The sequence below is a fragment of the Vollenhovia emeryi genome, unplaced genomic scaffold, assembly GCF_000949405.1.
Source record: "Vollenhovia emeryi isolate VEMERY1.0 unplaced genomic scaffold, V.emery_V1.0 DF939144.1, whole genome shotgun sequence".
Classification (NCBI taxonomy): domain Eukaryota; kingdom Metazoa; phylum Arthropoda; class Insecta; order Hymenoptera; family Formicidae; genus Vollenhovia; species Vollenhovia emeryi.
In genome coordinates, this window is record NW_011967222.1 from 6,116 (window position 1) to 25,770 (window position 19,655).

The 19,655-nt window shown below is 43.6% G+C and overlaps 5 protein-coding genes across 9 annotated transcripts in view; 3 read left to right on the forward strand and 2 right to left on the reverse strand.

The window, feature by feature from the left end:
- The first annotated feature begins 147 nt into the window (after positions 1–147).
- LOC105566441 (GTP-binding protein Rheb homolog) lies at positions 148–4,551 on the forward strand. Of its 2 annotated transcripts, none has more exons than XM_012020444.1 (6): positions 148–370; positions 969–1,087; positions 2,580–2,651; positions 2,767–2,974; positions 3,060–3,189; positions 3,258–4,551. In XM_012020444.1, the coding sequence occupies exons 2-6, from the start codon at positions 1,039–1,041 to the stop codon at positions 3,345–3,347; spliced, it is 549 nt and encodes a 182-aa protein (XP_011875834.1). In that variant the 5' UTR covers positions 148–370; positions 969–1,038; the 3' UTR covers positions 3,348–4,551. The 2 variants fall into 2 exon arrangements, with proteins under 2 accessions (XP_011875834.1, XP_011875835.1); XM_012020445.1 differs by lacking the exon at positions 148–370 and adding an exon at positions 378–517.
- Positions 4,552–5,623: 1,072 nt separating this feature from the next.
- On the forward strand, positions 5,624–7,269 carry LOC105566443. Its single transcript, XM_012020448.1, has 3 exons — positions 5,624–5,826; positions 6,473–6,636; positions 7,066–7,269. Exons 1-3 carry the CDS (start codon positions 5,778–5,780, stop codon positions 7,129–7,131), a joined length of 279 nt encoding a protein of 92 aa, XP_011875838.1. The 5' UTR covers positions 5,624–5,777; the 3' UTR covers positions 7,132–7,269.
- Positions 7,189–12,128, reverse strand: LOC105566442 (exocyst complex component 1). Of its 2 annotated transcripts, XM_012020447.1 has the most exons (12): positions 11,734–12,128; positions 11,134–11,602; positions 10,666–10,820; positions 10,348–10,575; positions 9,930–10,166; positions 9,577–9,817; positions 9,170–9,387; positions 8,912–9,102; positions 8,405–8,772; positions 8,171–8,316; positions 7,903–8,097; positions 7,189–7,787 (listed from the first exon to the last, which is right to left on the reverse strand). In XM_012020447.1, the coding sequence occupies exons 2-12, from the start codon at positions 11,579–11,581 to the stop codon at positions 7,635–7,637; spliced, it is 2,580 nt and encodes an 859-aa protein (XP_011875837.1). In that variant the 5' UTR covers positions 11,582–11,602; positions 11,734–12,128; the 3' UTR covers positions 7,189–7,634. The 2 variants fall into 2 exon arrangements, with proteins under 2 accessions (XP_011875837.1, XP_011875836.1); XM_012020446.1 differs by having other exon boundaries at positions 11,134–12,128.
- Positions 12,129–12,237: 109 nt separating this feature from the next.
- On the forward strand, positions 12,238–14,473 carry LOC105566444 (peroxiredoxin-6). 2 transcript variants are annotated; one of them, XM_012020449.1, is made up of 5 exons: positions 12,238–12,420; positions 12,975–13,131; positions 13,644–13,861; positions 13,941–14,013; positions 14,157–14,473. In XM_012020449.1, the coding sequence occupies exons 1-5, from the start codon at positions 12,335–12,337 to the stop codon at positions 14,289–14,291; spliced, it is 669 nt and encodes a 222-aa protein (XP_011875839.1). In that variant the 5' UTR covers positions 12,238–12,334; the 3' UTR covers positions 14,292–14,473. The 2 variants fall into 2 exon arrangements, with proteins under 2 accessions (XP_011875839.1, XP_011875840.1); XM_012020450.1 differs by lacking the exon at positions 12,238–12,420 and adding an exon at positions 12,427–12,784.
- Positions 14,474–14,594: 121 nt separating this feature from the next.
- The window catches only part of LOC105566445 (chromodomain-helicase-DNA-binding protein 7), a 28,866-nt gene continuing 23,805 nt past the window's right edge, over positions 14,595–19,655 (reverse strand). For both annotated transcript variants that reach the window (XM_012020451.1, XM_012020452.1), the window contains exons 16-20: positions 19,356–19,599; positions 18,971–19,247; positions 18,745–18,889; positions 17,936–18,670; positions 14,595–17,535 (exon numbers count right to left, since the gene is read on the reverse strand). In XM_012020451.1, coding sequence (XP_011875841.1) covers positions 15,505–17,535; positions 17,936–18,670; positions 18,745–18,889; positions 18,971–19,247; positions 19,356–19,599 — 3,432 coding nt within the window. In that variant the 3' untranslated portion in view covers positions 14,595–15,504. The remainder of the gene's footprint in view (positions 17,536–17,935; positions 18,671–18,744; positions 18,890–18,970; positions 19,248–19,355; positions 19,600–19,655) is intronic.

The following is a 19,655-nucleotide window of genomic DNA, read 5'->3' on the forward strand; positions in this document are numbered from 1 at the left end:
CTCTCTCTCTCTCTCTCTCTCTCTCTCTCTCTCTCTCTCTCTCTCTCTCTCTCTCTCTCTCTCTCTCGCGCGAAGGCGTGCGTGACGCCGTACACACGTCCGTCATTGACGTCATCTCTCACTCTCTTTCCCTCCCTCCCTCTCCCCACCCCTGTCGTCTATTTCTCTCTCTCCCCCGTTAGTGCGTCGCGCGTACGCGTGCGTCCGTAACTCCGTACTCCGTAGTACGTGCATCGGACGGTGCGCAGTTCGGGGACGTCGCTTTCCTTACGGCGCCGAGGTGCGAAGGGTGCACGCCGATTAGTGCCGTCGGTCCCTCGGGGACAACACGTAGTCCGCTTCCGTGGTCCAAGGGGCGTCACGCACCGATGTAAGGCGCACTTCCGACGTACAACGTACATGCGTATGTCCTCCTCCTCCTTTCTTCCCTCCCTCTTTCTCTCCTCTCTTCTTTTTATTTCATCGCTTTTCTCACGAGATCGCCAATCCATCGTCGATCAGGCCTGCGGATAAATATGTACGTACTACTTTACTACCGTGAGGTCCGATAACGACGTCGCCTGTTAAATCATTTGCTCTCTCGCGTCGTAATAACAGAGGCGCGTATCGCCCGGAAAACGCCTCGCGATAACTCGCGTCCGTGAGTAACGGATAAAAGGGAATCGAGCGTCCTGTAACGCGCGCGATTGTCGTTACGTAAATACATGTAAATGTGACGTGAACGACGCCGATCCGGGCTGATTTGCGCAACGTCCACTCCGTTTTTTTTCTCCTCCCCCCCCCCGGCTCGCCTCTCCCTCGGTTTGTTCCTCGACAGGAGGGACACTGCGTCTCTTGCGGCCCCTCTGGCGCAAGATAGGCTTCGCGGATTCGTTATCGCCGCCGCGACTCCGCGGTGCTAACGAACGCGAGGAGGAGGACACTGCGGGTTACAAGGTCGGGCTACAAAGTTCTTCCCTTGTTCGCAGGTTTTAGCCGGATTATGCATCAGCCTCCACTGAATATTCTTGCTGCTTTTCAGTTTGTACATGCTACAACATGCCGCCAAAGCAGAGGAAAATAGCTATTATGGGCTACAGATCCGTAGGTAAGACACACGCTGTGGACGTCTTTTGTTGTACGGATGTGTTAAGGGTCAGAGTAAAAAGCAATGTTTCTCGTACGTATAAACGTAATAGCTTTGTCCTCTGACACTAAGGCTGATGGCAGAGAACTATCCATAAGCGCTTAAGACTGACGTAGTCGTAGACGTAGGGCAAGGCAGAGAGAAACGTAAGTCGTATACAATAGCCTTTCACGACTTACGTTTCTCTCTACCTTGCCCTATGTCTACGACTGAGACAGTCTTAAGCGTTTACGGATTGTTCTCTGCCATCAGCCTAAGGCTCGATAGCGTAAAGAATGATCCGTAAACGCTTAAGTCCCAGTCTACAATAGAGATTTAAGCCCTAAGCCTTAAGAAATTGACTAATCACAGTCGCGCATTCTACTCATACTTGACCGTGATTGGCCAATTTCTTAAAGCTTAGGGCTTAAATCATCTATTGTAGACTGGGACTAAGGCTGATGGCGGAGAACGATTTGTAAACGCCTAAGACTGTCTTACAATTAGTCGTATACGTAAGGCAGGGAAAAGCTCACTTTCACGACTTGAGTTTTTCTCTGCCTCGCCTTACGTCTGCGACTTAAGACAGTCTTAAGCGCTCACGAATTGGTCCCTGCCGTCAGCCTACGAAAACTAATCAGGATTTAGCCTTAAATCACCTGACCTAAAACTCTGCATCCTTATTGGTTCTCTGAGCAATCCAGTAGAGAAAAGTAGTATCGTGTGCCGTTGGCTTCAGTCGTAGACGTTAAGGCACGGCGGAGAAAAATGTAGGTCGTATACAATAGCCTTTCACGACATACGTTTCTCTCTGCCTCGCCCTACGTCTATGACCAAGACAGTCTTAGGACCTGAGCAGAAAGATTGTTGTAACCGTTTACGATTCTGCCGTAAGACGTAAATCTGTGTCGGAAGTCAACGCACAAAGAATTGTCCTATACGTATGTCCGAGGGGGAAACCGCTGAGGGCATTGTGGTGTACAGATTTGCGGCATTACTGGGTATTAGTTTGGGCATTGGGCCTTGCTGGAGCATCATAAAGATAATAAGACAAAGTTAATGCCCACTGGGCATTAGCGGGCATTGGTGTACAAGATTTTGGTCAGCGCTTTCCCCCTTGCGTATGTCGCCTTGTGATGCGATGAACACCACATGTGTCTACGACAATTCTTTGTGTGTTGACTTCCGACATCGGCTCGCGTCTTACTACGGGATCGTAAACACAACAACCTTTTTACTCAGATCCTTAGGCGTTGACGGATCGTTCTCTGCCACCAGCCTTTCTAATTTGTCTCCTTAAAAAAGGGACAAGAGATGACTTAGGTCAAGATCAAAGTTAAACGACGCTGGCGAAAATGGACAGCGATTTATATGAGTCATTATGTAACTGCGAAAGTTACATTTCTATATTCGTTTGCGTTTGTATATTTTGAAGGTATGAGCGATCTAATGCCGTGCGTTCAACTTTTAACAGGTAAATCATCCCTCAGCATACAGTTCGTCGAGGGACAATTTGTAGACTCGTACGACCCTACAATAGAAAATAGTAAGGAATACTCTCGTTTCTTTTTAGTCTTTATGATTTAATTCTGAGCAGCCGCCAATACGTGGAAATATAGATTGCACGAAGTGGCGCTACAGCAGCGTTTCGTATGTTACAGCGTTCACAAAGAATACGCGAGTAAATAGTCAAGATTACGAACTCAAGTTAGTAGATACAGCTGGCCAGGATGAATATAGTATATTTCCTACCCAGTATTCGATGGACATCCACGGCTACGTCCTGGTGTATAGCATAACCAGTAAAAAGAGTTTCGAGATTGTACAAATTATTTATGACAAATTACTCGACATCACTGGAAAGCTCCAGTGAGTATTTGCGTCCTCGGCGTTCGTATATTTTTATATATTCGCGCGCATATTGAACTCACGAGCGTCGTCTTTCTCTTTACAGCGTCCCGATCGTACTAGTGGGCAACAAAACGGACCTGTATGTCGATCGTATGGTCACGACGGACGAAGGGAAGCGTTTAGCAACAAGTTGGAACGCAGCATTTCTAGAAACCAGTGCGAAACAAAATGAAGTATGCCCGCGGACACCTTTTCATTCTTGACGTTGCGTAACTTTCGTTAAATTCACGCTTTTCGACAGTCTGTTGCAGATATTTTTCACACGCTACTGAAGGAGATCGAGAAGGCCAATGGGAATGTACAAGAAAAGCAGAATTGCATTATTTGTTGAATTGCCCGAATCAATGGCATTAACAAAAATGTAAATGTGTAAAATTGGGTAAAAAAAAACCATTGGCATTATACTCTGATATCTTTACAATCCCATAAGATAAGTGTCGAAAAGAAAGTGCATGTCAAAAGCGATTAAATTTAATTTTTTTTCGCCATACAATATATATTAGAGTATAATTTAGTTACAGATCTACACGTGACGCAATGAATAATATTATTTATACGTCAATGGTTATTATTTTTACGAGATAATCGATACTTATTTACGTTCCGGTTCGGATTATGTAATTAAGATGATAATCTCACATATCATTATTTTAATTTATGTCAAATTACGTTCAGGGTCCCCGAATAGGTGTAAAATTTATTATTAAGATCAACGCTCGTAAGTTAAGTTATAATTTTAGTTAAGTTTAAGGTTTCTTTCCTTTTTAGTACATTTAAGTACCTTTACGTTTTATAAAAAGAAATATATATATATCGAAGGGTGATTATATATATATATATATATATAAAAGCAATTCTCACGCAATTTCTTGGCATTATATGAACCGGTTTTGATTATTTTCAATTATATGAGATGTTTTTGTTTGCTTTTACGATTCGTGCCGATAATGCACAGAGAAAAATAAGATGTAGATACCATATATATATTTTTTTTGTTATGTAAAAAGAAATTAAAACGGAAGTGCCAATAAGCACGCGATGTTCCAGCGGTTCCAAAGCGGTCACCCATCCATTGATTTGTCATGCTCAATACTGCTCGACTCCGTTCCGTATCGTGCACACATATAAATCGTCATTGGTATATATCTCGGATGGTGCGTGTACATACATATACATATGTCTATGTATGCGGCACATGTAATGGCGGCTTGGACTCATTTCTGCCTCTATTGCATGCAAAGTAATCAGTTGTATCGCTTCAATCAGAATTGGGCATTTATATACGTGTAAAATATGGTAGTTTACATCTGTGTCTATACGTGTAAATAAGTAATTTATGTTCCTAGAAAATTAATGTTTCCCAGGCGGAAATTTATATTGTGTTTGCATTATTTCCAGTTACTTATAGTTTCAGCACAGCTTAGAGTGTCGCGAAAAGTCGAGGGTGGCCTCGTTTATTAGTGGGTGTCACCCGACATAATTTTGTAAGTAACGTGATTCGTTTATAATTTAAATAAAGTTTTACCTAAATGCAAGATTTCCATTGGACGGTCATTAGAAGTAAATGGCATTGAACAATATTATTTCGGTTGCGGTCAAACTACCGCTACAAATGCTTCGAAGTTCTCTTCTCCTTCTATCTCTTCTGAAAGAAAGGAGAATAGAAAGATTTATGAAAATAAAAAAGAATTGATTTGTGTACACCTTTTGTATTTTTTCGTTAAGAATCTCCACAAAGCCAATAGCCCCAGGGCTAAAAAATCTTAACCCGACGCTGAACAACGATTTTAAATGTTTTAAATTTTAACCTATATTTTTAATATTAATTCTCAAATGTGTGAACAACCAAAGATTTCTCTTTCCTGTATTGTATTATCCAATTTATATTACTTGGTTCGTTTGCAAAAACTTACCGTAAACAATTCACGTGGACCTTTTAAAATTTATAAGAACAACTAGTTCTTATAAAGTTCCAAGTTCCAACTAGAACCAGAAAACCTGAGAGCGACCATGGATGTGTTCGAAAATGGATTTAGTTACTGCCAGTGAAAACAGTATAGTTGGTAGCAATGAAAATTACTGGTGCTGCGTTTTTCGCACGCCAGTAAAGTCAGTAAGGCTGGGTCTACATTGGATGTCGTAAGTCGAATAATGAACTGTGATTGGTCAATTTCCCAGCCATACTGACTTTACTGGCGTGCGAAAAACGCAGCACCAGTAATTTTCATTGCTACCAACTATACTGTTTTCACTGGCAGTAACTAAATCCATTTTCGAACACATCCCATGCCGGCGATGCCGGCGTTTAAAGCCCGCTGCAGACGATGCTATTTTTCCTGCTGGATTGCTTGCAATTTAGTAAATTACTAGGAATCCTGAATGCTGAGTGGTGCAATGATAGTAATTTACTAAATCGCAAGCAATCCAGCAGGAAAAATAGCATCGTCTGCAGCGGGCTTTACTTGATACTATGGACGCGGGGAGTTGGCTCTGAAGGATGAGGGGAATCTATCATCGCGGCCATTTTGGTACCGAATATGTTGTCCATTGTCATATACGAACCCGCGAGATGGCGCATCGTCTCACGATCACGTGGTCTCTTATCGAAGCTACTGTGCTCCTCGCACACATTTCACGTTCTATGTACGATAAGTTCGTAGGCGAGTGCTGTTCTCTCGAGTTTCATCGACGTTTCGCCTGTCCTGTGTCACATTTCGCGGATCTCTCGTGACTGCATCGAACGCAGGTCAATTCCGCCGAAATGCTCAATCACGTGTTGCGGCCGATTGCTCGCAACTTGGTCAGAGGCGGTGAGATTATCCTTGCTTTAAAACCGCTTGTTCTATCGCGCGATTCAATCTGCCCTTACATAATAATCTGCGATTCTGTGCGAGCGCTGCTGAATGTTCCTCTGCGCGAATTCGCGACGACGATAAATAATCCGCCGTGTCTTTAACGATAGATTATTAAGTCAACGCTTCCTGCCAACTTTCCTTAGATTTCGACAAGTAACGATTTTTCGACGACGAGGAACTGACAATGCTTGTAAAACTAACACAATCGTGTCGTTTATCGGAGAACATACTTTGTTTTGGCTTCGATAGACTCCTCTTCTGATTCTTCGCGACACAACTTTTCCACTCGAGGTGGTATCGAATGTTTAAGGCCCGGTCTACAGTGAGTTGTTGGTCAGAAGTCGAAAACTACATGTCAGTCCTTTTTCTTTCACCCAGAAACCGCTCGTCGTAGACCGGGCCTGAGACTGACGTTTCGTCCAAAACGAAAATTATTTCTAAATCATCAGAGATCTGTTATTTGAGTCGGTATTGTCACTGTTCAAATTGTTAATTTGTTGCGTGAACATATAAATCGAAAATAATATACAAACGCATATAAACTAAAAGAGTAGGAAAGACAACGTTACTTTTCATCTAAATGTATAATTTTTTTGCAAAGGCGCTCGGTCCAGCAGTTCGCACGCAGTGGATATTAAAAAGGCGACAATAAATGACATACCTCAGTCGTGCGGGGCGTGGAAAGACCACTACGACTCGAGGCAGAAGGTGTACAATGCTCAACTAATCGCTGGTCTCGCTGTCCTAGTTGGCACCATAACTTTTGTACGTGTCAAGTTTGCACTGACTCAGATAATACTAAACGCAATCTAATTACAAGATCTTATAGCGAATTCCATTGCTCGCACTAGTGCGCACTGAGTGCGTTCTAAAGCTAGTTTATAGTCTATTCTCATATTTTAGATCGTCTTAAATACACGTTTAAAAACCATCTAGCCGAAAAAATAATCGTACGGTTGCTACGGATCATTTTAGTAACGAAGAAATATTTCAAGAGACATTTAAAACTATTCTTAAATATAAGAATCAACAAATCTAAGTGAGCAACCGAATTCGCAATTACTCTCGTATGTCTCCTGGTATACGTTAGAATTTTCTTATATTTCTAATTTTTATATATTCTTAATATTTTTCGTGTATCGCAAATTAGAGATGGATGCGAACAGTTATATAATTCCTGCACTTTATTTTCAGGTAAAAGTGTCGGGCATTATATTCTTCAACTTTAACCCACCCGAGGAGCCCGCTGAAAGCAAATAAACATTTATAAAAATCTTAGCTAAAGATAGATACAGAAGCAATCTGGCCACGCAGCTGTTGACAATGTTATTACTTTATTGTGCGAGTACAACACGCAATAACTTGTACTATCCTCAATAAATAGTTCATATTTATGAATATGTTTATCTTAAGAAGTCTGTGCAAGATAGGCAACCTGTGTTACCTAAAAGCGATTGAAGCAATCAACGATCTCGTAAAAATTGAAAAGCATATATTTAAATATAAATAATATATAAATTAAGCTTTTACCACTTGACTCTCGCTCTGTAATATTAAAATAAATTTTTTATTATCTTTGAGCGCTACACAATTTTTCACGATAAAAGATTGCTATATCTAAGATATACATACGCATATATATTGTATATCACGCAAAAACGAACCACTAAATTATCTATAATTCTTTGTATAAGCCTGTTATAATAATCGTATTAATAGCCAAGTCGAATTAAATAACAATGAAAAGAAACTTCTATTTTAATTCAATGAGATCGCGCTATTTCCGAGAAAAATTCTAAAATGTCCTGTATAGCAAACTCGAGTGTCACGTTGCTGTCCGGATAGCAGCGATGTATTAGTTCTTCGATGTTTCTATATTGCGCAATAAATTCATTTTGCATCTCGCGCCAAACAACCTGAAATATTAAAAATAAATAACACAATTATAACAGACAAGAAAGTAATCTTCGTGCCTACAGGAAATCGTATCGTCAAATTGGAGTACGACACTCTTTCCCATGTTCCACTTACTTGTAACAAATTCTCCTCTTCGCACAAATGCTTCTCAACCTTTCGATACAAATTCTCCAGACCTTTCTTAACTTCTCTCGCCGGATATTCCTTCACTACGCGTCGCAACTCTTGCTTACTGAAGGCCATCTGGTAACTGACTTCAGATTCTTTTACGCCGGCCCCTACCTTGGCTTGCACGCCCTCGAAGAAGAGCTAAAACAAAATTTACGTTCTTAAATAACGTGTTCTTGTGCAATCACAGGAGAATAAAAAAATAGCAATTTACATTAAGTTTCTCAAGAGGCCGTCCAAAGTACTGCGTAACATAAGCGCGAAGCGCGTCCTGGTACTTTTGCTTGGCTTCCTTCCGCTCGTGATCCAAAACCGAGATTTTTAGTTGCGAGAGCAGATCGTAGAGATGATGAAAATTCTCTGCGAAGCGCGACAAGTATTATTACACGCGATAATTATTAGTAATTGAAATTAAGCAACTTTATTAAATACTGAATTCTCCAATTACCCATTTTTATTACTTCCTGTGGTGTCTTGTGGTGTTCTCGACTGTGAATAACAATGGCTTCGAACATAGTGCTCACGAGCTTTGTGTACCACTTCTCGAGGTCGACCTTCCTGTCGGAATTGCGGAAAATCTTCTCCGCGGTTCTCGCAAATGGCCCGAAGTTCTCTATGTACGGCAATATACCGCATTTGTGCCGACGATTGACTTTCGTGTCGCATAATATGGACTGTAGCTGCGCTTGCATGAATTTGTCGAACGCACGTTTCACGTGGATCAGAGCGGACGCGAATGTCATCGATAGAAACGAGCCGGTATCTTGAGCGGACATGACGTGCTGTGATAGACGCACTAATACGTACATACACCAACTGCAAATAGTATAAATTACACATTAAAATATATAACAATAAGAATTAGATAGATTATATACAACATTGGTTGAAAGTCCCTTGGTAAAAACTCCAGAAGAATTTTAAGTAGCAAAATCACTTTTTTTACTCTACTCACAAGCTGTCAATCTTATCCAGGAAACCGATAAAGTTGTTCAACTCGGTTTCCAACGACGGAAATATCGCCGCCATAGTCGCGCGCACGTCTTCGTTCACCTGACGTTCCAGTCTTTTGCTCGTCGTCGAAGTCACCGACCCAGGACTCGCCGCGCCGTTACTTACGTTCTCCACTTCTTCCATCTCGCTGCTCTGCACAAAGCAACAAATATTCATAGACATACGTTGGAAATAACTTTTTTTTTACCGATGTACTTACTTTGGAAGGCGAGAGAACAGAGTCCAATTGGAGAAATGAGACACAGAAGCCTTGCTCGGCGAGACACACCGGTTGCATCTGCGAAAGCACACAATCAAGTACAGAGTCTAAAAGATTCCCTTCGTCCATCGGGGTCCACATCTCGCCACTCAGCAAGCAGATGGGCGCCGGATTAAGCAAATCTTCGCCCTTCTGACCGCTAGACTTGGATGTATTTGCTTAAAACACACATAGCTCCTTATTAACTTTCCGTTCCTTTATATACGATTTATGAGAATGATGTAGAAACTGTGCAGTAGAACACAAGTGAGTAGAATGCCATTGTAGTCTAACTGAAGACTTTTAAACGCTCATCGTTTCATTATTTACTAACTAGAGTTCTACCGCAGAAAATCTATCGCTTCTACCTTGCAAACGTTTGCTGACGAGCTTATTCTTAGCCTCCTCGAAGAAGCGTTTCAGATCTCTCTTGTACAATTTGCTCATGGTATCAGTATATACTTTAGTCAACTGTACAAAGGCTTTATTGTCCAATGCTCTTAGCAGCTGCATTAATTCGGTATACGGTACAAGCTCGTTATGAACTCCTTGATGAGTTGGTAATATTAGATCTGTCATGGAGGTCGATGTGTCTCCAATATCGTTTCCCTACAATTCGGTTGGAAAATTGAGAAAGGTATTCCCGTTTTGACTATATACACATAATCATATTGTTAAGAGAAAAAGAGATAAAATATTGAAAATAATTATAAAAAATTACCAAGTGTATAAAAAGATTGTTCAAATGTCTAGCAACGATGACCGAGAACTTCGCTTTGAGTTTGTCCAACCGCCTCTTCTGTTCGGTAACAGCGCTCAGCTTATCCAGGCCCGGTGGCAGAGGTGCTGTGATAGCTTTTAAGAGCGCCGCGCCAGCAAGGCCAAGCTCTTCTCTCTCGCCTGGCAGCTCGGCTTCGTTCAAGGTACGTTGGTGCGTTGCAGAAATGTCTAATTGCGACTGGAAAGAAAATTATACAGTTCATCCCTCAAACGATATCAATGTGGGATCTGACGGGAAATACGATTTTGATCATATATCTTGGTAGACGCTTCTTTATAAAATTATTACAGAGCCTCGATCACTTTGCGAATGGAATAAAAAAATTAATTCGCAATCGTATCGTATCTTATTTACTTACAATCACTAAATTTAGCTTATCCAACAAGAGTCTCGCGTTATTATTCGCCGTATGTATAGCCTGATTTTTCTGCCCGACTCGAGCCATAACTTCTCTTATTCTTCCCAATGCTTCATCGTACGCCGCCAATCGCGCTTCTACGATAGAAGCTTCGATTATTGCCGCGTCTATGCTGTTCATCAGCTGCGTTACTCTCTGCTCTGACGCCAAGACCGAATGTACATTTTCCTAAGCAAGGATAGGATAAATTAATATTGTGAATTTCGTGACATTAACTTGTGTCTATTGGAATACTTTTCGTAGGAAATATTGTTTTACCCCATCAAGAATAGATAAATCTTTTGAAAGAGTTTCCATAAAGAGCTCGGCGTTGGAAACGGCGTATTCGCAATTTTCCATCATTTGTTTCAAGTCCGCAGCTTCTTTTTCAGTGATAGGCTGGTAATCCGAACTAATAGGTGACGCCAAAAGATCTGAAAGTTGTTACACCATTTCAAATGGAAGCGTCCAATCATCGGGTTCTTTTGCTTCCCCATAGAGGAAGCTTTGCGAGTCAAGGTACAAATCGGAAATTGCTTCTTCAGAATTTTAATTCGCAATTCTCTATGAGGAAGCCATGCGCAAGTTTCTAATTTTTCTCCTGTGCGCTTACAGGTTTCTGGCTTACTCATAGAGAAAGCTTTGTGTGCGAGTTAAAATTCTGAAGCAATTTCTGATTTGTACCTTAACTCACAGAGCTTCCTCTATGAGGAAATTGAAAATAACAACCTGCCCACAAAGGCATACCAGGCGTAAATGTGATGCTGTCACTCTCCTTCAACGCAGTTGGATCGATCAGCCACTCCTTGGGAATATTCTTGAATTCCGGCCTCTGAGTCAGGCTACACGAATAAGTGTACAAATTACTGATAAACGTCCGCCTCTCCTGCGCCGTAGTGGACGACCACTTGTAAACCTTGTCAATATGCATCTCGATGTCCATGGAGTCGTTTTTCACACCGTCTACGACCTGTATGTCGCTCAGAGGCCACGACTGTTTCTTCTTATAAACATTCTTGTCGTTCTTCTTCACTTGGTACAATATGAGAGAGCCCGGCGTGTCCGTCGTCGTGGCCAGGCACAAAAAGCTCATCTTCTTCTTCTTGTAAGCTTTGCTGACGTAGCACACGCTGAGCAGCTTCTCGTCGCTCAGGTTGAACACTTCCCTCTGCAAGGTGTGCCGGATGGCTGCCATTCTGGCTGGAGCTCGATTGATCTGTATAATTTCGTTATAATTTCTATTTGCGTTCCTCGTTACCGCTCGAACATTGTATCCCCCATTTCTTGGTAACCAAAATTGTTAACAACGTTAGAGAATATGGTATTTCTTCAGTTTAGCTACAGTACCTCAAAAGTCAACGAAACTGGTCTCAATCGACGCGTTTTTACGCGCAACGAAAGAATCCGGCAGAAAAAAAAGTGTCGCTCTGCCCCGCGAGGCGAGAAATTAATCGTTACAGTTAGCGACTTGACAGGTTAGAGAACCTGTCATACGCGAGCAGCGTAGACTGACTGAGCATGCGTAGTGAAAAGACGTAAAAACGCGCGAAATTATAAACGCCTACTAATGCCCGATTTCCTCACATCCAGTTATGTTGCGATTAAACAGGAGATAAACTACCAGATCCATGCACGTGATTGGCTAAAACTTGAGATTAACCTCCGGATAATTTTATCGGGAAGTGAAAAAATCGGAAGAGCTCGCAGGTTCCAAAAAATTTATCCATTTTGTAACCAATCAACACGCTTTATCGTACGACAAATGTTATGGAGGATCCACACTGTCGTCCGAGTATTTACGTGCGCATGTGCGGGATCTCCCCCTCCACCCGGCGAACGACACCGTTCAATTGCGCTCGATAAATACGTGTGTAAACGGAGGATCAGCGGTGCGCTCCTTTAGCATTTTATTGTAACAATTGTACATACATTTCGCAAGCGAGACACAATGGTTTTACTCGGCGAGGTGTTCCCCAACTTCTCAGCTGACACCCAGATGGGCACGATCAAATTTCACGAGTGGCTGGGCGATTCGTAAGATATCGTGCAACATATTCGTAACCTAAATAAACTTCGCTTCCACGTGATCGTGGGTGCCGTCCAGCAAGAGACACAAATTGACACCGTAATGTAGAGAATCATTTTATCCTCGTTTAATAATGGCAAACAACGAAGGCAAAGACGATTCACCGTGTTACACAGTGTCGCCTGTGTACGTTGCTGGAAAACACCCTGTGAGATAAGAAAAGGATTGTAATTAAAAATGGCGGCGTTACCCTGCTACGCATCCTCCAAGATATTCGTAAACTGTTACGCTCGAGATGTAAACCGTGTAAACGCAAATACCTGAGACACCTTGTTTATTTGTGGTCTATTTGTGTCCCGTCATGTAACGCATGTAATTAACAGATTATGTGATTTGGGTGTATGTGTGTGTGTGTATAATGCATATATTTTGATCGCATATATGAAATTGATAAAAATTAATTATATTATCAATTTATACACATATACATATACACATAACGGTTATAGTTGTTGAATTACACAATTCTTTGTTTTACACGTGACGTCTGTCCGAAATACAGGTGGGGTATCCTATTTTCCCATCCCAACGATTTCACACCAGTCTGCACGACCGAGTTGGCGCGGGTCGCTAAACTAATGCCTGAATTCAGGAGACTGCGTGTGAAAGTGATCGCATTGTCCTGTAACTCAGTCGACTCCCATCGTAAATGGATAGAGGTTTGCTTACGAAAATTCTAACCATTTTTTTCTTCTTTCTGATACCCAGATAGCACAAGACACTCCCATGAACATTTTAAGAATACTCGTCAAGAACATTTGGAATATTCCCTGGATCATTCTTATACGTTTGTCTTATGTTTGTGGAACATTCGACTGGTACTACTAGAAGTCTTTTTCGAATGTGAATAGAATAATCTGTCGAATATAGCGTGTCGGTTATACATGGTATGATCACAGGTTCCACTGCCTTTTGCACAAGATAAGTGTATTACACAACGCACAATGTGCAATACATAAGCTCGATGAATATTAAAAAATTATTCCGAACGAATATTCCAAAGACATTCTCTATTTATAGAATATTTGATTCGAATATTTGCGCTCCAAAAGAAGATTCGTAGAACTATGTGCTATCTGGGTAATGGCGTTATTACAATTTCATAAAATTTAATGTCAGATTGCACGAATTGCCCTCGTAGAGCCGTACTGTTACCAAAACGCTCTTCTAGGATATAAAGAATTACGGCGAGATAAACGAGGAATTTCCGTACCCGATAATAGAGGATGAAGCTAGAAAACTGGCCACGTTATTGGGCATGTTGGATCCCGCGGAGATCGACATCCGAACTGGATTGCCCATGTCAGCGCGAGCTGTGTTCGTGGTCGACCCAGCCAAGAAGATGCGATTGTCAATTTTATACCCAGCCACGACTGGCCGCAATTTCGAGTGAGAATCGTTCACGGTTTTTCCAAAGTATCGCTTGTCCTTCGTGTGAGTCACTAAAATTCCGTGCTTTGAATTGCAGCGAAATAATTAGGGTAATCGAATCTCTTCAGCTCACGCAAAAGTACAAAGTAGCGACTCCTGTAGACTGGAAGGTAGGTTTGAGAAAAAAAAATTCACTTGATTCTCAGTTATTGATTTTTCCGCAGTTTACAATCAAATATCGAGCGAAACATTTCATTTATGATTTATCACGTCAATTTTTACATGTATTTTACACGTGTGTACGATGTTTTAGAGAGGGGACGACGTGATGATCGATCCGAGCGTGTCGGACAGCGAAGCCAAAGCTTCCTACAGCAATATAAAGACTGTGATGTTACCTTCCGGCAAAACGTACATGCGTATTGTGCCGCAACCTATAGATGCGTAAGAAAAGATTTCTGTGCACAAAAGGAGATTCCAATAAAGTTTAAGCTGCACAAGTCGTAACGATATGAAATTTCGTTTGCATAAAATATATGGACATTATTTTATAAAATCAACCATTCAATGTATTTCCTTATCACCTTTGATTATCTAAATAAAGGCAGTATTTGTGTGTCTTCATTTAAATAATTGTCTCTATCTACTTTTAGGATTACTTAATAGATATACGATTAATTTAATAAATAACCTTTTCTTCCTAGACATACGTTTAGTAGATTGATACAAAATGAGAGATTCGAATCCTTGGTATTTGCAAACAACAAAAGAAGCTGTTTATTGTTTCACCTAATGTAATTAAAAGTACACTGTGTTATATACATTTTTCTTTTCCAAGTACACGATTGCTTACTGTCTCTATAGGCATAATTGTATATAATATTTACATTCTTCCTTCTTTTTTTTTTATTAAGTTATTACTGTAATTATTTTTTTCTCTACATTACGATTATAATCCGTTTTTCCTCCGTTGCTTCATGTAAATTGCTTTATGCGCAGTAGCGAGTACACAATTTTATTTTATATATATATATGTATATATATTTTTTTATATAAAACAGTCCCTGGTTAAAACCAATAAGAGATAGTAGATAATAAATTTAACAAAACTATACTTTTATTGTATCATAATTACGCAATTAAAAATTAATTACTACACAAAGTATCGAGTGATAAAATACTATCGCAGCCTTCGTATTTGAGAGAGTTCTCTCTCTTTTTTTTTGTTTCAATTCAATAAACGTGCACTGTCACACACACACACACGGTCCGTCAATGACTAACGATACATGATCCATCTCCCAAGTGGAAGGAGTCCCATTTATTCACACACGTTTTCGTCGTCCGAGGAGCCGAACCGAAGGCTACGGTAGTCTCTACCAATGTTTGTAGCCCCCTTTCGATACACTCGCGTCTCGTCGCGATATTCATATAGAAACAACACCTAACAACACTTTCGCGCTTGCTAAGCGTCGAACAGGGAATTATCTACATACAGATCTTCGTTGTGCGAGCAGTGTCGAATCAGAGAATAGAAAAAGAATACGTGGATCACGTTGGGCGTCCACCGAATTCCTCTCGTCAGATCGCGCCGTGAAGCGCTTACAGTGGTTGTCGTCTTACCGTTTCTTCGCGGCAGCAGTCCGACGAGACCTCGTGACTCACTCGCCGGCCACGTGACTGTCTTGCTGCTGCTGCTGTTGCTGCTGCTCGGAGTGCTGCATCTCGCCCTCCATCCGCGCCTGCCGTTCCGCAGCCGCCCGGGCCTGTCTACCGGCGCTCGAGCGAAGATTCTTACGCTCTGGCGGTGGCTCCACGCTCAAACGTTTGCCACTGCGCGCTTTCTTCGGCGCCGCCTTGGTGCCGCCCTTGCCATCTTCCTCTGCTTCCGGAGCAGCGAGCTTACCACCGTCGCCCTTCGCGCTGGTACTCTGCGTCGACGGCGACGTCGCGTTCACAGATGATGACGAGGACGAGGACGACGCCGTTGTCGTCGTTGTCGTCGTCGTCGTCGTTGCCTCGTTCGCTTCCTTCTTGGCCGTACTCGTTTCCACGGACGGGACGCTGGATGTCTCCTCCTGCGAGGACGCGGGCTGCTGCGTCACCTTCGTAGGAGTCGTCGGCGACGGTCTTGTCACAGCTTCGATCTCCACCGTCGGCGCCTCGCCGCTACTCGCCGCGGACGCTTTCGCGCTTGTGTCTATCTCAATGCGCATCTTCTTCGCAACGGGTTCCAGGAGGACCTCTAGCGATGATTGCGCCGACGGCGTTGATCGCTGTTGCTGGTCAGAATTCTGATTGCTGTCTGTGCCGCTGCGACTCTTACTGGGCGGCTTCTCTGACCTCGGAGCGTCGTCGATGTTCCGCGTAACCAGTTCGGCGCTAGTCCTGCTTAGGTGTTCCAGAGCCTCTTTCATCTCCTGCTCTTTGCTCTTCCGCTCGGTCTTCTTCTCCGACAGATCCGCCGGCACGACATCGGCCTGTTCTGTCATAGCTGCTTCTCGCTTCTCGTGTTGCTGCGGCTGCGGTTGTTGTTGCTGCTGTTGCTGCTGCGACTCGACGCGCCGCTGCGGTCTCTCCTCGCCGCTATGCAACGCCGCCATATCCGTGTATTGCTGCAGAGCCACGGCTGGATCCACCGCGTACCTAGACGACTTCTTCTCTGGCTCCTTCCGTTTCGTTGTCGACGACGACGACGATGACGAGGATGAGGATTCCGGTACGGTCTCGCGCTGTCTAGAGGAGCTGCTGGACGAGGTGGGCTTGCGCACCGTGGAGGCGCTGGATGTCGGTGGATTCAGCAGGCCGCATTGGGCGAGACTCTCGTAGGCCGACGACACGCCGCTGGACTGCATGGAGAACGGATTCAGGCCGCTTAGGGTCAGCGGCGTGTAGAGAAGGCTGGGATTCGTGAAGAGAAATGGGAATGGCGAGGGGGTCGGCAAACTCGCGGACGAGACAGCGGACAGAGACGACGGGCCACCGACCGAGGATTTGCTGGTCGTTGGCTGATCTAGTTTGTTGCTACGTGACTTGCTACTACTGCCGCCACCTCCACCACCGCCCATGCTCGACGAAGAACCGGCGCCGGTGTTCTTGCCGCCGCCGCTACCAGTCACCGAGCTCACAACCGAATTGTCCGCCGCGGCTGCCGCTGCCGCAGCCGCCGCCGCGCTGCTGGTTACCGCTTGCGCGTTCAGCGCCGCCTCCATGCCCGCCAATGACGGTAGACCCAGCCCGGCCAGGTTGGCGAACAGCGAATTCGTTAGGCTCATGTTGCCCAGGTTGCCGAGATTACCAAGGCCGCCGAGCGCGCCCAGGTTCGTCAGACCGCCGAACGGCATTAGCAACGGATTCTTCGGGTCGAAATTGCCGAGCGACAGGCCCGACAGGAGCGAGTTGTTCAGATTACCGAGCGGGAAGTTGAGACCAGACGCCATCGACGTGGCCGCCAGGTTGGCGGTATTCGCCGACTGCTGACTCGTCGGACTGGGCATCATGGGCGGTCTGCCCGGGCTCTTGCCCTTGTTCACGCTGCTGCGCTCGTTACCCGACAATCTCTTCTGCAGATCATGCGGAAGATTGCCGCGTTCCTTCACGAGCTCCGCCCACTTAGGGTCAACGTCGAACAACGGGTTCTCCATCAACCATGATCCGAGCCGTTTCAGCTGAGGCGCTTTACTTCCGGTCATCTGAAGGATACAGACTCAGCTTCAGTAAGTGAATTTAGAGATTTAACTTTTCTCGTGGAAGTAGTAGGAAGCAGGTGATTCTATGAATCTTTACAATTCTGCTCGATTTAAAGGAGAATTATTCAACGATACGTTCGAAATTGTTAGAAATTTAAGAATTTTTATTGGTAAATGTTTTATAGTGGCAAAATTTCAGTGTATTATTCCCGAATACGTCAAATAATAATCATGCTAAATAATTAGTTTATGTAAATAAAACTCGTTGCATTATTTAAACCTCAAATATTGATACTAACAAATTTCAATTCGTATTTATCTAGACGCGATAGAATGCACACAAAATACAATAAGAGTAACATTGTTGCAATTTAAAAATAGGTATGATTCCGAATGAGCGTACCTTCTTGCCAGTTGCTCGGTTGATAACAGCAACGTTCTCCTCACCAGTGAGCTTCTTCCAATCCAACAAGGACGGATCGACGCGCGGTCTGCGTCGTCGAGGAGCATTTAAGTATTCCGCACTCAGTTGATCCGTCATCGCGTTTTGCTCCGCCAGCCACTTGTTCACTTTGGCCTCGTGCGAAAATGAGCTGATTTTGGACGAGTACTCGGCGACTTTGTTGATGTCCGCGATCATTGCCTCGTAACTCTTTCTGCTCGAGGAAGACGAATGTGCTGAATTGAACGCCTGCTGCTGCTGCTGCTGCTGCTGCTGTTGCTGCTGCTGTTGTTGCTGCTGCTGCTGCTGATGTTGCTGCTGCTGCTGATGTTGTTGCTGCTGCTGTTTCTTCAATTCACGATTCTGCTGCTCGGCCTGAGCTAGCAAGGCGGAGAAGGTATCTTTGTGCGAGTGCAACGACGGCGGCGGTAAAACGGACGTGGTGGAACTTGAGGCTCGAGAAGACGGGATCGATGTAACGGTAATAGAGAATGGCTTCTGGACACTCGGAGGAGGATTGGAAAGACCCATCGGCGCCGATGTCGGAGTCACTGTCACGTTGGGCGTAATCGTGTTCTTTTTGGCATGCTCGAGATAATGGCCGCTCTGTTGCTCCTTCGCGGCGCTCAGCCCCAAAACTATCTCGTCCAACTTCCTGCGCTTTTTTTCCTTTCCGACCACCGGTTCCTCTGTCGGCTGTTAAGAGAAAAATTGGATATAATTTTAACTGGATGTAGAAATGCAAGCTTAAAAGTAAAAAATGCACTCACGCAAGATTTTCTCTTCATGAGTTTGTCCAGCATACTATCCAATTTCCCTTTATTGCTGCTGACTTGTTTATTCTTGTTCGGCATAGAGAAATCCTGCACCTCGTTCATTATGTCTTTGTTACTATCTGTGCTTGTCTTTGGATATCTAAAAGAAACATAATCATTGTAATATTTTCATAAAGATATTCATAATATTAATCATTAGGTGTTTCATCGAATATCTTACCCAGCGGATAGGTCGATAGGCGTCAGAGTGCTCGATGTCCCAGGTATGATGGTCGTTTTCCCCGGAACGGTGTATTTCAGATCGAAGGGCATATTCGGTGTTCGCGTTTGTTGGTGCGCCGGAGGTGGTTGGACCGGCGTGGAGCGTCGCGATTCCTCGGACTGGGATTCGTCGTTGATCTCCCAGGTGGATGAGCCGGAGAGGACAACCGGTTTACTGAGAGGTGCGGGCGACGGCGTGCTCAAGTGACTGCTGTTGAGAAGCGCATGAAGCTTGGCTGTAAAATAAATGAGAGGCAAATGAGTACACAGTAACAACATTTAGTTATTAATAATAACGATCGAACACGTGACCGCGTTGTTAGTTTCCAAGTGATTTAAATTACCTCGCTCGGTCTCTACGTCTATGGCGATATGTCTCTTGCGTTTCTTCGAAGCGGAGATGTTGTTACCGCTCGCTATAGCTCTGGACACTCCGTGGTCCGTGGTGATTGTTATCACTTCCGAACATTCCTTCTCGCTTTGCGCAGGCTCCAGCTCCTCGCCGGCACTGAAGTTCACCGACACCGGCCATTCTTTGTGCTCTATCGCGTGCACAATGTGCATTAAACGAGCTTCGATCGCGTGCTCCTGAGAAGCAAAGTCGAATCAATAAGTATAATAGAATTCGAGATGTATAATAAAAT

Excerpts from the sequence above, each read along its gene's own strand:
- LOC105566441 (XM_012020444.1), top strand. The coding sequence starts at position 1,039 with ATGCCGCCAAAGCAGAGGAAAATAGCTATTATGGGCTACAGATCCGTA. Across the intron at positions 2,652-2,766 it reads CGACCCTACAATAGAAAATA|CGTTCACAAAGAATACGCGA; the intron begins GTAAGGAATACT and ends CGTATGTTACAG. Across the intron at positions 3,190-3,257 it reads CCAGTGCGAAACAAAATGAA|TCTGTTGCAGATATTTTTCA; the intron begins GTATGCCCGCGG and ends GCTTTTCGACAG.
- LOC105566443 (XM_012020448.1), top strand. The coding sequence starts at position 5,778 with ATGCTCAATCACGTGTTGCGGCCGATTGCTCGCAACTTGGTCAGAGGC. Across the intron at positions 5,827-6,472 it reads TCGCAACTTGGTCAGAGGCG|GCGCTCGGTCCAGCAGTTCG; the intron begins GTGAGATTATCC and ends TTTTTTGCAAAG. Across the intron at positions 6,637-7,065 it reads TAGTTGGCACCATAACTTTT|GTAAAAGTGTCGGGCATTAT; the intron begins GTACGTGTCAAG and ends CTTTATTTTCAG.
- LOC105566442 (XM_012020447.1), bottom strand. The coding sequence starts at position 11,581 with ATGGCAGCCATCCGGCACACCTTGCAGAGGGAAGTGTTCAACCTGAGC. Across the intron at positions 9,818-9,929 it reads ACAATCTTTTTATACACTTG|GGAAACGATATTGGAGACAC; the intron begins GTAATTTTTTAT and ends ACCGAATTGTAG. Across the intron at positions 8,773-8,911 it reads CTGGATAAGATTGACAGCTT|TTGGTGTATGTACGTATTAG; the intron begins GTGAGTAGAGTA and ends TACTATTTGCAG.
- LOC105566444 (XM_012020449.1), top strand. The coding sequence starts at position 12,335 with ATGGTTTTACTCGGCGAGGTGTTCCCCAACTTCTCAGCTGACACCCAG. Across the intron at positions 12,421-12,974 it reads CACGAGTGGCTGGGCGATTC|GTGGGGTATCCTATTTTCCC; the intron begins GTAAGATATCGT and ends TCCGAAATACAG. Across the intron at positions 13,132-13,643 it reads CCCATCGTAAATGGATAGAG|GATATAAAGAATTACGGCGA; the intron begins GTTTGCTTACGA and ends ACGCTCTTCTAG.